General features: G+C 52.0%; 4 protein-coding genes across 4 annotated transcripts; 3 read left to right on the plus strand and 1 right to left on the minus strand.

Moving 5' to 3' along the window:
• Nucleotides 1–2548: 2548 nt before the first annotated feature.
• Nucleotides 2549–4483, plus strand: LOC109731920 (cytochrome P450 CYP94D108). Its single transcript, XM_020291094.4, has one exon. The coding sequence runs from the start codon at nucleotides 2747–2749 to the stop codon at nucleotides 4286–4288; it is 1542 nt and encodes a 513-aa protein (XP_020146683.1). The 5' UTR covers nucleotides 2549–2746; the 3' UTR covers nucleotides 4289–4483.
• A 1407-nt stretch (nucleotides 4484–5890) lies between these two features.
• LOC120962008 (cytochrome P450 CYP94D108) lies at nucleotides 5891–7825 on the plus strand. The gene has a single exon (XM_040404353.3). The coding sequence runs from the start codon at nucleotides 6003–6005 to the stop codon at nucleotides 7611–7613; it is 1611 nt and encodes a 536-aa protein (XP_040260287.1). The 5' UTR covers nucleotides 5891–6002; the 3' UTR covers nucleotides 7614–7825.
• Nucleotides 7826–8936: 1111 nt separating this feature from the next.
• On the plus strand, nucleotides 8937–10806 carry LOC109731919 (cytochrome P450 CYP94D108). The gene has a single exon (XM_040404352.3). The coding sequence runs from the start codon at nucleotides 9077–9079 to the stop codon at nucleotides 10703–10705; it is 1629 nt and encodes a 542-aa protein (XP_040260286.1). The 5' UTR covers nucleotides 8937–9076; the 3' UTR covers nucleotides 10706–10806.
• Nucleotides 10807–11095: 289 nt separating this feature from the next.
• LOC109731918 (large ribosomal subunit protein bL34c) lies at nucleotides 11096–13485 on the minus strand. The gene is made up of 2 exons (XM_020291092.4): nucleotides 13183–13485; nucleotides 11096–11521 (listed from the first exon to the last, which is right to left on the minus strand). Exons 1-2 carry the CDS (start codon nucleotides 13418–13420, stop codon nucleotides 11268–11270), a joined length of 492 nt encoding a protein of 163 aa, XP_020146681.1. The 5' UTR covers nucleotides 13421–13485; the 3' UTR covers nucleotides 11096–11267.
• Nucleotides 13486–15896: the final 2411 nt, after the last annotated feature.

Raw genomic sequence — 15896 nt, forward strand, 5'->3', positions numbered from 1 at the left:
CCGCTTCAGCAGTTTTCTAGATGAGATGCATCTGTCTATATACCGTATATGATGCTAATTTCGAAAGGTTCTACATGTTGCATGTGGAACTTGCTGCTGGTGCAGTTGTGTAATGGGGTAGCTGAGTGTTGAAGCTATATCATGTTGTACTCTGATGTATTTCAATTATGAAATTCTGCTTCCTTAATATGGAAATGAAATATATACTATGTGCTTAATATGAAATGTCAATTAGATTAATAAATGGATTATGAATAATCGGATAATTAGCCTGCTAATGGCGAATTTGCCTGCTAATTGGGTTTTGCTATTGCAAACGGTTGTTGAAAAAATACCGTGGGCGATGACCTGATTAGGCAACGCACACAGTTTCTAGGAATAAACCGTGTTGGATCAATGAACAATCACACATGATTTTCTCTTGAAAACTATTTGCGTTAGGCCACCTTGCGCAAACGTTTACCACATAAAACTGTGTGTGATGGACAGCCTTTTCCACACAGTCTCTTCTACGGACCGTGTGTGATACATTGAATAACGCAAACGATTTAATGGGAAAAATTGTGTGTGATGTACCTGTGAACGGAAACATTTTCCTTGGAGCGACTGTGTGGGATGTGCATACGAACGGAAACGTTTAGCGGGGACTGACTGTGTGGGATGTACTTGCGACCGGAAACAATTTCACCGTATAATTATATTTTTTAGCTCTACTGTACGTATTTCTGTATTTGAGCGCTCGCCGATTGCACACGACCTCATTTTGCCGAACGTGTGTGCCAAGAGGGCATATCTCCGATGGTTTCTGGGTCGTGTGGGAAGGACCCCCCTATCGCCCACACTCACTTGGCGACGGTTCCAAATGCCGTCGCGAAAAGGGGTTAAAAACCGTTTGTTTAGGACCGACGCGCACCAGTGTTATTCGGACACTGGATGAGTTCCGAGGGTCACCGGATAAATATCGGAGTGCCGGGGGGTTATCGGAACCCCGGGGGAACTAATGGGCCAACATGGGCCTTAGTGGAGAGAGAGGAGGGCAGCCAGGGCAGGTCGCGCCCCCCCCCCTCCCTTGTAGTCCGAATAGGACAAGGGAAGGGGGCGGCGCCCCCCCTTTCCTTCTCCCTCTCTCCCTCTCCTTCCTTCCCCCTCTCTTCCCTTGTTGGAAACCTACTAGGAATCCTACTTGGGGCGCGCCCTAGGAGGGCCGGCCGGCCTCCCCCTTACTCCTTTATATATGGGGGCAGGGGGCACCCTAGAACACACAAGTCAACAGTTGTTTTAGCCATGTGTGGTGCCCCCCTCCACAGATTTCCACCTCGGTCATATCGTTGTAGTGCTTAGGCGAAGCCCTGCGTCGGTAACTTCATCATCACCGTCATCATGCCGTCGTGCTGACGAAACTCTCCCTTGGCACTCAGCTGGATCAAGAGTTCGAGAGACGTCACCGAGCTGAACGTATGCAGATCGCGGAGGTGTCGTGCGTTCGGTACTTGATCGGTTGGATCGCGAAGATGTTCGACTACATCAACCGCGTTACTTAACGCTTCCGCTTTCGGTCTACGAGGGTACGTGGACACACTCTCCCGCTCGTTGCTATGCATCACATAGAGAGATCTTGCATGATCGTAGGTAAAATTTTGAAATACTACATTCCCCAACACTGTCTGCTTCAACGAAGAGATTTGAAGAGTTGCAAAAGGTAATTTGGGGGCAAATTTCCATTGCTGCAGGATAATAAGATGTTGAAGCGGCTGACTGAATCTATGACACCGAAGTGCAATTTCGGCAGATTATCTCTATTTTTTCTTTTCATTTTTCTTATTATTAGAGTGAGAACAGGTAGAATGAGGAACTGTGTGATAGTAGATACAACAACTGTAGTAAAAAGAAACTTATGTTTGCAATTGTTAATGACATACATACTTGCATGTCCTTTGAAGTGGTCAATCGTGAGTACCAATGCATAATGATGGGGTTTTGGCTCATTTATCCGGAGCCCATGTCAATTATGTATGCTCTTACTTGATGTGTTCTAATAATGGTTTATTATAAATCTTGTATTTGTAATAATGTGTACTGGTTTATTTTTTTTAATTTCTAATAAGTTAGTAGTAGCGTGGGGAGGAAACTGGACGCTACTAGTATATAGGATACTAGTAGCGTTGGTTGTTTATCCACGCTACTATTATTTCATTCGTAGTAGCGCGTACGTAATAGCAGTAGAGCGGGTGGAACACGCTACTACTAACAAAGTCATAAAATTAGCCCAGGAGCCGCTTATTACCGCGTCAACTAGTCTGACATATGCCCATAAAATTTTGTTTTTCAATGATCCTAAAAAAATCTTTTGTTTTTCAAAGTCAATGCTAAGATCCGCGTGACACCTTGATTTTAGTTTAAGAAAACCTTTTATATATCCGCTAACACCTTGATTAGTTTTCCATTTTATTTTAAAATTTCAGAGAGCTGGGGGAGGGGTATGAACTTCCCCACCAGAATTATTGCTTTTCATATATATGCAACTGGTGTCTAGTGATGTCCACGACTCAGGGTTACCATGCTATTATGCCAATGTAGCAACCCGATGCATGAATCAAACAACTGAATCGGGAGGCAACTCTGACCAGTCGCCGATACAAGAAAACTGAACAATCCCTCACCTCTCATCGCAAGCAGAGTGATCTAACTGGAGTATCACCCGCACCGCTCGCGAGCTAGGCAAGACCAACTCACTCACTCACTCGCCATGGAACTCTCCTTGGCCTCATCCCTTCCCCTCCTCCTCCTGCCGCTCCTCCCTCTTCTCTACTTTCTCTACCTGCGGCCGGACCCCAAGAAGCAGCCTCGCGGCCATGGCCTCAAGGTCTACCCCATCCTCGGCACGCTGCCGCACTTCGTCAAGAACCAGGACCGCTTCCTCGAGTGGTACACCGGCGTCATGCAGGGCAGCCCCACGCACACCCTGGCCTTCAAGGTGCCCGGCCTCACCGGCGGCGCCATCACCGCCGACCCGGCATGCGTCGAGCACATACTCAAGGCCAACTTCGCGAACTACCCCAAGGGCGAGCTCTCGGTCTCCATGCTCCAGGACTTCCTCGGCCACGGCATCTTCAACTCCGACGGCGAGCAGTGGCTGTGGCAGCGCAAGGCCGCCAGCTACGAGTTCAACAAGCGCTCGCTGAGGAACTTCGTGGTGGACGCCGTCCGCTTCGAGGTCGTCGAGCGGCTGCTGCCGCTGCTGGACCGCGCGGGGCGCGACGGGCGGACGCTGGAGGTGCAGGACGTGCTGGAGCGCTTCGCGTTCGACAACATCTGCCGCGTGGCCTTCGGCGAGGACCCGGCCTGCCTCGCCGAGGAGGGCATGGCCGCGCCCGAGAGCGCCGAGTTCATGGCCGCGTTCAACGACGCGCAGAACACCATCATGGCCCGGTTCATGTCGCCCGCCAAGTGGCTGTGGCGCGTCAAGAGGCTGCTCGACATGGAGCCGGAGAGGCGGATGCGGTCGGCGCTCGCCACGATCCACGGCTACGCCGACAAGATCGTCCGTGAGCGCAAGGAGAGAGGGGAGGCTGGGCTGGCGAGCAGGGACGACTTCCTGTCGCGCTTCGCCGCGGCCGGCGAGCACAGCGACGAGAGCCTCCGCGACGTGGTGACCAACTTCATCCTCGCCGGCCGCGACACGACCTCGTCCGCGCTGACCTGGTTCTTCTGGCTGGTGTCCACGCGGCCCGACGTGGAGGACAAGATCACGCGCGAGATCCGCGCCGTGCGCGCGTCGGGCGACGGCGAGGATGCGTCGACTTTCAGCTTCGACGAGCTGCGCGAAATGCACTACCTCCACGCGGCCATCACGGAGTCGATGCGGCTGTACCCGCCGGTGGCCGCCGACACGCACAGCTGCAAGGAGGACGACTTCCTCCCGGACGGCACGTTCGTCGGGAAAGGGTGGCTGATGACGTACTGCGCGTTCGCCATGGCGCGGCTGGAGGGCGTGTGGGGCAAGGACTGCGAGGAGTTCAGGCCGGAGCGGTGGCTCGACGAGGAGGGCGCGTTCCGGCCGGAGAGCCCGTTCAAGTACGCGGTGTTCCACGCGGGGCCGAGGATGTGCCTCGGCAAGGAGATGGCCTACATTCAGATGAAGTCCATCGTGGCGTGCGTGCTGGAGAGGTTCAGCCTCCGGTACGCCGGCGGCGAGGGGCATCCCAGGCTCATAATGTCACTGACGCTGCGGATGGGAGGCGGCCTGCCGATGCAGGTCAAGAGCAGAACAGGGGAGGCTAACGCCTAGGATGCTTCATGCTTGGAGGAGTCACAAATCACAATTGCTCTGTACTCCATTTCTGTAGTGTTCTTGCTTGGTTCGGGAAATAAATTTCACTAGCGGGTTTAAAGGTTTTCATTTATAAGTGCAACGTTTATTAAACTAGTAGTAACGATATTTATGTGTGTTGTTATGCCATATAATGTGCTGGTGTTTGTTCAAGGCTCATTTGTTTTGTGTTAGGGTTCAGTTACACATAGTTCAGAAATTATCTTAACTCGTTGCAGAAACCATGGGGACATGCAAGTCATGTGGCAGAAACCAACTGGACAACTTTGGGATTACTAGTTGATTCCACATTTCACTCAGACTAATCGCACAAGCAGAGTCATGCTTGATCTAGAACTGCACTCAACTTTACTGAAATCTACTCAGCATTACTGCAGTAACCCAGTAACTAGAAGGTCATCCAGGCCATGAACAAAATCTGCAGAGGTTTCTTGTGGTGTGCCAAAGAGCAGGCGTCAGGTGGTCAGTGCAGAGTGGCGTGGGAGACCGTGTGCTCGCCAAGGTGGGCAGGTGGACTTGGCATCCCTAACCTCAAGTGGCTCAATACTGCCATGCAGGCAAGATGGCCATGGCTGAAACGAGTGGATCCATCGAGACCGTGGGCGGAGTTTGATATTACAATTCCTAAAAGGTCAATGCAAATCTTTCAGGCTGCCACCCACGCAACGGTGGGGAATGGAGAAAGCACGTTGTTCTGGGAGGATAGATGGGTGGATGGCTATAGAGTGGAGGAGTTGGCACCAACAATTTATGGAACGGTGCGGGCGAGGATACGACGCACCCGTACAGTGAGCCAAGGATTGATGAACGGAGCCTGGGCGTTGGACATAGGCCCGGAGGTTACGAGCCAGATGCTTCATGAGGACCTGTGATTGTGGGAGCAAATGGCGCGGGTCCAATTGCACCAAGATACGGTTGACTCAGTTCGGTGGGCTTGGGAGCCAAGCGGGTCCTTCTCCACGCGATCGACATACTAAGCAAAATTCTGGGCAAGGGAAAGAGTTCCAATGGCGCAGTTCACGTGGAAGTCCAAAACTCCTCTGAGATGCCGATTCTTTACTTGGCTCGTATTTCATAACAGATGCTGGACCTCGGATAGACTGGCGAGCCGAGGATTGGACCATCAGGAAGCATGCCCTTTCTGTGACCAAGTGGAGGAAAGTATCAATCACATAATGCTACAGTGTGCCTTCGCGAGGGAAGTGTGGCTGCGTGTCTGTACAGCTTGGGGAAAGCCAGAATGGGTTCCGACAACAACATCACTACTAGGGGAGTGGTGCACGGCCACCGCGGAATGCGCCTGGGAAAAAGGATGCACGGGCACTAATCATACTTGTAATGTGGGAGCTATGGAAGTATCGGAATGGCATCGTGTATGACGGCGATGCTTCGTCGAGCGCATATGTAATTCAAAAGGTAGCGGTAGAGTGTAGGGCGTGGAAGATGGCAGGCTTACTTAAAGTAGACGTGGACCGGTTCCTAGCGGCCATGGAGGTGGGTCATGCGGCGAGTAGCTAGCATGTGAGATAATGGGTGGAGTTGGGGTTATGAAACTTTTGTAACCGCCAACTTGAAGGGGCTTCTTTCCCCATCTCCCTCTTTAATATATAATCGCACAGAAAAAAAAACCAAATTAATCAAGAGAAATAATAATGGTTAATAGCATAAAAAAATGCAACAACTCTATCTGGGAATCTTCCCCTTTTGCTGTACTAACTCACTCCTACAGTTTGGACTTGTCAAGCCTGAGATCCCGATCGCCATGGAGCTTCCGTTGACCTCGGCCCTCCTCCTGCTCCTACCTCTACTCTGCTTCCTCTGGCTACGCCGGGACACCAGGAGGCAGAGTCGCTCCGACGGCCTCAAGGCCTACCCCATCATCGGCACGCTCCCCCACTTCGTCAAGAACCAGCACCGCCTCATCGAGTGGTCGGCCGGCGTCCTGGCGCGGTGCCCCACCTACACCATGACCTTCAACTTCAGGGGCCTCGGCCTCGGGGCCGGCGTCATGACGGCCAACCCGGCCAACGTCGAGCACGTCGCCAAGGCCAACTTCCAGAACTACCCCAAGGGCGAGTTCGTGGTGTCCGTCATCGAGGACCTGCTCGGCCACGGCATCTTCAACTCCGACGGCGACCAGTGGCTCCGGCAGCGCAAGGCCGCCAGCTACGAGTTCAACACGCGGTCGCTGCGGAACTTCGTGGTCAGCGCCGTCGGCTCCGAGGTCGTCGACCGGCTGCTGCCGCTGCTGGAGCGCGCGGGGCGCGACGGGCGGACGGTGGACGTGCAGGACGTGCTGGAGCGCTTCGCGTTCGACACCATCTGCTGCGTCGTCTTCGACGAGGACCCGGCGTGCCTCGCCGAGGAGGAGTGGCCGGGGGCGGACGGGCGTGCGGAGTTCATGCGCGCCTTGACCGACGCTCAGAACATCGTCATGGCCCGGTTCATGTCGCCGGTCAAGTGGGCGTGGCGGCTCCAGAGGCTGCTCAACGTGGGGCCGGAGAGGCGGATGCGCGACGCGGTCGCCACGATCCACGGCTACATCGACAGGGCCGTCCGCGAGCGCGGCGAGAGGGGGGCGGCCGCCGGGCTGGCCCGCAAGGACGACTTCCTGTCGCGCTTCGCCTCGAGCGGCGAGCACAGCGACGAGGGCCTCCGCGACGTGGTCACCAACTTCATCGTCGCCGGGCGGGACACGACGTCCTCGGCGCTCAGCTGGTTCTTCTGGGTGCTGTCCGGCCGGCCCGACGTGGAGGACAAGATCGTGCGCGAGGTCCGCGCGGCGCGCGCGTCGAGCGGGGAGGGGTCGTTCGGCTACGAGGAGCTGCGCTCGATGCAGTACCTGCAGGCGGCGATCACGGAGTCGATGCGGCTGTACCCGCCCGTGGCCATGGACACGCACTGCTGCCAGCGCGAGGATGTCCTGCCCGACGGCACGCTCGTCGGCAAAGGGTGGCAGGTCACCTACAGCGCGTACGCCATGGCGCGGCTGGAGGAGCTATGGGGCGCGGACTGCGCGGAGTTCCGGCCGGAGCGGTGGCTCGACGAGGAGGGGGCGTTCCGGCCGGAGAGCACGAGCAAGTACCCGGTGTTCCACGCGGGGCCGAGGATGTGCCTCGGCAAGGAGATGGCCTACATACAGATGAAGTCCATCGTGGCCGGCGTGCTGGAGAGGTTCAGCCTCCGGCACGTCGGCGGCGAGGGGCACCCCCGGCTCGTCATGTCGCTGACGCTGCGCATGGGAGGCGGCTTGCCGATGCAGGTGAAGAGCAGAGGGAGCTAGCTAGGCTACTTGCAGGAGTCCATTTCGTCACAGGTCAACAATGCTCTGTACTGTACTACTCCATTATTTCTGGTGTAAATCTTCCGTTATTGCACACCTTGTTGATGGTATGGTGGTACGCTTCTACACGTCGGTACATCACTTGCCGGAAAAGTAGAAGAATTTGGTCCGCTTGTATTGTTCCAACATCCAATGGCATAGCGAGTTTGATACGTTACGCCGACGGGGAGGGGATCGATCGAAGGGGCAGACACTTCTCAATGTTCTCATCAGTCATCTTTCTTTCTTCAACCGTCTTCACTCTTCAGTAGGTACTTCCTCAACTAAAGCCACGACTCTCTTTTTGGATTGGAGAGAGTAGTTTTTTGTTGTTGTTGTTGTTGTTGTTGTTATTGTTGTTGTCGTTGAGAAAAATCAATCTTAGTAGCAGAGAAATAAGCTAGCTAGCCACTGGGAGAAGATGCCAGATGATCTATGCAGGAAATGCCACGCTGCACGTGAAATCGACGTGGTTCAGAAGGGCACTCAGCAGCAGAACAAGGGAAAAAAACTTGACACCAGATTGCTCAGAGCCTCAGACCTTCATCGTTATCGCATGACTGCTGGTTGCAGTGCACCGTACGTACATCCAAACTAGCTAACTTGTCCCGACTCATGAGTTTCTCGTGTGGATGCTGGAGACAGAAGAAAAAAAGAATGATACTCGTTGGCCCTGAACAAACTATAATCTTTCTCTGACCTTGGGCCGGAGGCATTTGATGTACTGAACGTATGTGGCGTAGTTACGTTATGGAATGGAACCAAGGAGTACGAATAAACCATTTCATTCAGTTATAGAAGATTATCTATGCATCAAACATAGTTTTTTAAATGCCACACCATGAACGAATCACTTGTGAGCATCACAATATACAGTGTTTGTTAATGGTTCCGTTGCAGCTGAACGAATCAGGTAGCAGATCATTCCAAAAAAAAAGGAAAGAAAGAAAAAAGAATCAGGTAGCAGATCAACCGAGTGAGGCAGTTTTTTTTTTAAATGTAGGCAGCATTAAACTATACAAGAGCAATGGAATACAAGCTTTTTTTGCGAAGATGTGGACATCAAAATTGACTAGTCTTTGTTCATGGTTAAGTTTGTGTCCAAGTGATTTATCTTGTAAAATTGGTCATGTTTTAGTTGATGGTTCACTTGCTTATAGTTGCCAGGAAGCAGGAATCACGTCAACTTGTAGTTTCCCATGGACACATGCCTGAAACCAACAGCAGTATTCGGAGCATTGGTTGGTGTCGCATCCGCGCACAAACTAATTACACAGCCCCAATCAGTCTTCATCTACAAGTGCCATTGACATATACTGAAGCCAAAGACTCAAAGTACACTCATCCAGCTCACACTTCCAACTAGACCAGATAAATCAAAGAGAAAAATGGTTACATAGAAGTATATCAAAGATGCAACAACTATGCTTCAGAATCCCCTTTTCTGTGTCAACCTCCAAGCACCCCCACTCACTCCTACAGTTTTATTTAGACTAGGCAAGCCAGAGATCTCGATCGCCATGGAGCTTTGGTTGACCTCGGCCCATCCCATGCTCCTCTTCCTGCTCCTACCTCTACTCTATGTCCTCCGCCTACGTCGGAACACCAGAAAGCAACCTCACGCCGACGGCCTCAAGGCCTACCCCATCATCGGCACCCTCCCACACTTCGTGAAGAACCAAGACTGCCTCGTCGAGTGGTCGGCCGGCGTCGTCGCTCGTTGCCCCACGCACACCATGGCCTTCGACTTCAAGGGCCTTGGCCTCATGGCCGGTGCCATCACCGCGAACCCGGCCAATGTGGAATACATCGTGAAGACCAACTTCCAGAACTACCCCAAGGGCGAGTTCGTGGTGTCCGCCATGGCGGACTTCCTCGGCCACGGCATCTTCAACTCCGACGGCGATCAGTGGCTTTCGCAGCGCAAGGCCGCAAGCTACGAGTTCAGCAAGCGGTCGCTGAGAAACTTCGTGGTCAGCACCGTCCGGTTCGAGGTCGTCGAGCGGCTGCTGCCTCTGCTCTCCCGGGCGGAGCTAGAAGGCCTGACGCTGGACATGCAGGACGTTCTCGAGCGCTTCGCGTTCGACAACATCTGCTGCGTCGCCTTCGACGAGGACCCGGCGTGCCTCACCGACAACGGCCTGGGGGTGAATGGGCGTGCGGAGTTCATGCATGCCTTGAACGACGCGCAGATCATGATCATGGCCCGGTTCATGTCGCCGGTCAAGTGGGCATGGCGGGTGAAGAAGTTACTCAACATGGGACCGGAGAGGCGGATGAGTGAGGCACTCGCCACGATCCACGGCTACGTCGACAGGATCATCCGTGACCGCAGCGAGAGGGGAGCGGCCGGGCTGGCGCGCAAGGACGACTTCCTCTCACGCTTCGTCTCCAGCGGCGAGCACAGCAACGAGAGCCTTCGTGATGTGGTCACCAGCTTCATCATAGCCGGGCGGGACACAACCTCGTCGGCGCTCACTTGGTTCTTCTGGCTCGTGTCCAGCCGGCACGAGGTGGAGGCCAAGATCGTGCGCGAGATACGCGCGGTGCGAGCGTCCTATGGGAGCGCGGATGCAGCCTTCAGCTTGGACGAGCTGCGTGAGATGCACTACCTGCACGCAGCGGTCACGGAGTCCATGCGGCTATACCCGCCCGTGGCCATGGACTCGCGCTGCTGCAAGCATGACGACGTCCTCCCCGACGGCACATTTGTGGGCAAAGGTTGGCAGGTCTCCTACAGCGCGTATGCCATGGCGCGGTTAGAGGAGATATGGGGCAACGACTGTGCAGAGTACCGGCCAGAGCGGTGGCTTGATGAGGAGGGTGCGTTCCGGCCGGAGAGCTCGTTTAAGTACCCAGTCTTCCATGCCGGGCCGAGGATGTGCCTCGGCAAGGAGATGGCTTACATACAGATGAAGTCCATTGCCGCCTGCGTGTTGGAGAGGTTCAGCTTCCAGTTCGTCGGAGGCGAGAGCCGGCCAGGGCTTGTGTTCTCCGTGACCTTGCGTATGGAGGGCGGCTTGCCGATGCAAGTGAAGAAGAGGGGGCACTGAGCAGCTAGGCATGTTCCCTTTGCCTACAGGCTGCTCCTCTCTCACGGCTACTGGTCCTAGTCCTACATATTCAGGTTCTAGCCAGTCTTGAGGTACCATGTATTCAGGCACTCAACGTATTCACTAGATGACTCAACCAAGAGCAGACAGGTACTGGTACTTAATACTCCATGATAGCGTAGGAGATAAATGTATTCCACTGACTGCCTGAAGTTTTCAACCAAAGAAGTGTTCTCAAAACTGTTAGCGTGTAGGTAAGCACCAATTTGTCCTACTGCACAAAAATACTAGGATGATATATAGCATTTGGGTCCTACAAAGTTATAGAATGCAGCGCCCAAGATGATATAATCTCACGAAACAACATAGCATTAAAGACTGCCACAACCAAAAAGGATAAATTGTACCGGTGTTGGAATTTAATTCAGGTATCAAGTTATCAACCAGAGTAACAGGGAAAAGATGTGCCGCAATTGTTACAGATGAACATGGCTGAGAACATGGGGTGCAAAAAGAGTAAAACTTACAGCTGGAATACATAACGCCTCACATTGCGCTGTAATCAGTACTTTGTCCCAGTGGGTGAGTTCGACTTTGTGCACAGAACCTTCCTTCCTCTGTCACGTCTACGCTTCAGAACCTTTCTTCCAGCAGTAGTCCGCATCCGCCTTCGGAAACCATGCACACGGGCAAGTGACTTCCTGGATCTTGACCTCTTGGTCAGGCAGAGGGCAGCCTTTCCGGCCCTAATCTGTAGACCGCGAGGTCTGCGTGTTGTTAATCTGTTGTAGCTGAACTCAATTCCCAAAGATGAACCTGGCGTACATAATGATAAAATATCATAGTCAGTTCTACATAATCAACACTAGGATTGGATACATAAAATCTTCTTTTAGTGAACACCCATGAGGTCTAAACTTGACCGTATTAAGGATGAAAAGGTTATCTGTTACAAAGACGTAAACAGTAGTACTTGATCATTAGACAAATGTTGTAATAGATCAAAAGAGAAGCTCTAAACCACATGTTACAACTAAGAACTTGTGATTTGCCTCGTTAACCCACTACCCTGTGCAGTTCTAAATTCCACGCTTTGATGGTCTATTGCTGTTGCATGTAAATCCAAAATTTGCTAAACAGAAGTTCAGACAAAAGTATTCCAAAATAAACTATTAGCTGCCTTTGGCTGTTCTCTGAAGATCACTTCATTGTGTATGAAAACATTCTACTACATTGCATTGGTTCATTCCCACTTTAGCTAGTTCATTTAATATAACATTGTTGTGCTGCGTTTAGAAGCATACTGGGTCATTTTTAACCATTTCAGAGGTAGATAAACTGGCTGAGAATGAGTAGGTATTGAAGCTTGAGGAACGAGAGTCTTCATTCTTGAAGTTGTCCGTTCATTGTTTAACTGTGGTAGACAATTTATTACATTATCAGTTTGTTGTTCAACCATGTACATGAGCTACATTTATGTCTGAAGGATCTGTGAGACTTTCCATCGTCTATATGATTCAGGGTTTTAGGCCATCAAATTCAGATACATATAGTAGTTGTATCCCATTTCTTCTTAACACTTGAGTACTAATTAACAAAATAAGAACCGCAGTCATATGGTAATATGTAGCTTGTTTGTGAGAATTTGCAATTTAGATTGTCTAACGAAATCGGCGGTCACACGGCATCCTCAAAAAAAAAAAACTGGTAGAAATTGCAGGACACGATGACACAAGTTAACCGTCAGCCATGCACATCTTCCTAATTTAGTAATTTATATTCACTGAAAGTGATATTTGAAGTATGAAGATGCTTTTTATTTTCATAGAGAGAAATATGAACATTATCAGTTCAAGTATGGACAAGAAAACAAAAATTGGGCCTAAGACTAGAACGACTTATGCAGAACTTGCTTGCTCTCAGATAACTGCAGGGGTGCTCATCCTCCGGGCCAGACATTGTAGATTCCATGATTCCATCGTACTATGTACATGAACCAACATTTCCAACAATAATGAAATTTAATACTGGAGTATATATTTTTCAGACAAAATGCTGGACACGTTGAAGTTTGCGAATACCTGCTGAGGTACATTTTTCCTTCGACACCTGCCTAAATTCTACTGTTTACAGTTTGGGACAAATACAGCAAGTGTCAAAAGGAGCCCATAACTATGGAGGCTCACCCTGTGTTCATAATGTTTGACTCTCTTCTTGTCACTGAATTTGCAGAGCACGCGGCAGAAAAACTAAGACTAATACTTATACAGCACCACGGCATTGTGCAACAGCAGAACATCCATAGTTTACACACTTCTACCGTTCTACTGTTCAAACCCGCCATTTCCATTGCAGGTAATTTTCCCCTCCAACCCCTCAAGCTGAACCCAATAAAACTAGCTGAACAGTACCAACATATCAAACACATTCAATAGGAAATTTCTCTCGTGACAAAGGGAAGGAGGAGTTCGTCTCACCGCCGAACGAGGAGGCGGACGTGAAGGCGAGCGACGCCGAGACCGCAGCCGAGAGCGAGGAGGTGGGGGCGGAGGAGGTGGAGGAAGAGGAGATGAATGAGCTCCGGAGAAACGGGGAGGCGGAGGCCCCCATGGGGCCCGCCTTGTGGGGGCGGAGACCGCCGCCGATAGCCACCGCCGAGATCCTCCCGGAGTGGAGCGAGAGGGACGCCATTGTGGAGGCGAGGGCAAGCGCCATGTCTGGGCAGTGGGAGTGCGGGCTATCCTCTCACACTCGATGCTGTTATCATCATATCCACGGCTGGATAAAAAGTTTGGGCTTTATGGGCCTTAATTTTGGGCAGCTAACCTGTTAGCCCATCGGTAGGCCCTCTCGATTCTCTAACAGCTCGTTTGATACCCTCATTTTCTCAAAAAAGAAAAAAGTTTAATACCCTCATTTTTCTCTCTCTCGAATATGCAGTGTGCTTACTATATATCCAGATACTCCCTCATTTCTTTTCATTTGATAGAAATGAAATCTCTGTTAGGATTTCAGTTGGTTGAAATGGAAATCCAACTACAAAAGACATGCTTGGTTGCCATAAGGATTTATAAATTGAAATCATTATTGTGTCATGTATGGCTGCCATTTTGGCAAGAATCAATGAACCCACACATAGTTTGGCTTAAAAATGGTCTTCATAATACACAAAACATCATCTTTCCAAAATTTGACATTCATGTCAACATTAAACAAGTTGCGGCACACAATCTTTCATATATGAAGCTGCTCCATAAAGCACAAATCCATATGATCAAATTCAATTACAACTGCCATGCTCGTGTCATAAATGTAACACCCTGAGAATCATGCTACAGTAACTCCCTGTGGTTAAGCTAATCATGTTGCTAAACAGGGCTTGATCACATTTGAATCACACCCTTTTCAAACTCCTAGTTCAAACTTCAATTAAATTTAAAAGTGGAAAATAAAAGTTTTCAAAAATTTAAACAAAAATGTTCTGTGGGTGCTAAATAATACACTGGTAATTATGGTGGAGAAAACACATTTTTATAAAACACCTAAATACTTTTAAATGAAATAAAACAGAAAAAAAATAAGCAAATAAAAAGAAAGCAGAACAAACAGAGCAGAAAAAGAAAAAGGAGAAGCCCTTCCCCCCCCCCACTGGACCCGTGGCCCATCTGGACCGAACCCCCGGCCCAAACTGGGCCGCCACCCCCCGACCCCCGGCCCAGCCCACTCTTCCCCCTCGCCCCCTTCCCTGTTCCCCCGACCGGGGGCAGAACAGTGGCCGTCCCCGCCGCACCCCCTCGCCGGCGACGGGGAAGATAAGGGCGCCAGCTCCCCCCGCCTCCTCGGGCCTCTCTCCCACTCGCCCCGCTCGTCCCTCGGCCTCTGCGCCTTCCCCCCGCCAGATCCACCTCCTTCTCCCCTTCGATCCCCTCTGCCCGAGCGCGCTCGCCGCCGTTCACCTAGTTCCCGCGGCCACCGTGCCCAGATCGCCCCGACGACGTGCCCAAACGACTCCCCGCCGTCGACTACGCCATCGGGAACGAGCTGAGCGCCACTGCACCGACCTCCACGAGCTCGTCTTCAACCTTCGGGTCGCCGTCCTTCGTCGCCGGTTCCGGCTACCCTGCGCCCTCCCCGAGCTCACTGCCACTCCCTACGGCTCCGCTGTGAGCTCCCGCATCTCCTCCCCCTCTCCGTTAGCTCGCCCGCGCTCCGTAGCTGCTCCCCCACGCGCGCCCGAACGCCGCGCCGCGGAGCTCGCCGCCGGCGGGTCTCCGGTGACCAAATGGTCACGGGGTCAAGCCCGTTGCACTCCCCGCCGTACGTAGATGCTCCCCAGCCCCTTCGCTTGCTCGTTAGCCCGCCGTAGCCGCGTTTCCGTCGGGCACCCGTAGCACCTCGCCGCCGGCGAGCTCGTAGCGCTCGTCCCCGGCCGTTCCAGCCCCTCCGACCACCGCAGTTGGACGCGCGACGCCGAGCCGCGTCGAACGCGCCCAGCCACGCCCCCGAAGACCCCCTGTACGTGAAACCCGTACCCCTCCCGAGCCGCGCCGGTGTTGCTCCGGCGCCGGCCGCCGACGTGGCTGGCCTGGGGCCACCCCAGTGCCCCTGCCAGTGGCCCCCACGGGCCCCAGTTGACTGGGTTGACCCAGTCAACTGCTGACTGGGCAGGCCCAGTCACTGACATGCGGGCCCCGCCGCAAAATTAAAAAAAAGAAAAGAAAAAGAAAATTGTTTTATAAATAAAAATAATTAAATTAACTAATCACTCACTGACATATGGGGCCCACCCCTCTAATTAGATTTTTAGATTAGTTTAACTAAATATTAGACTAACAGAGGCTGACATGTGGGTCCCACTGGACCCACCTGTCTGGTTTGACTGGTCAGCCGACCTGTTGACCTGCTGACGTCAGCATTGCCTCATGCTGACGTCATAATTCATTTTTGCTGAATATAAATAATTCCAGAAATTCAAATAAACTTTGAAAATGCATATCTTTTAAACCGTAACTCGGATGAAAATGTTTTCTATATGAAAGTTGCTCAGAACGACGAGACGAATCCAAATACGCTGTCCGTTCATCCACCACACCTCCCTAACCTATCGAAGTAGCAACTTTCCCCCTCCGGTCCGTCTGTCCGAAAACGCGAAACATCGGGAATACCTCCCGGATGTCCCCCCCTTCACCGG

Source organism: Aegilops tauschii, chromosome 3, assembly GCF_002575655.3.
Source record: "Aegilops tauschii subsp. strangulata cultivar AL8/78 chromosome 3, Aet v6.0, whole genome shotgun sequence".
NCBI lineage: Eukaryota > Viridiplantae > Streptophyta > Magnoliopsida > Poales > Poaceae > Aegilops > Aegilops tauschii.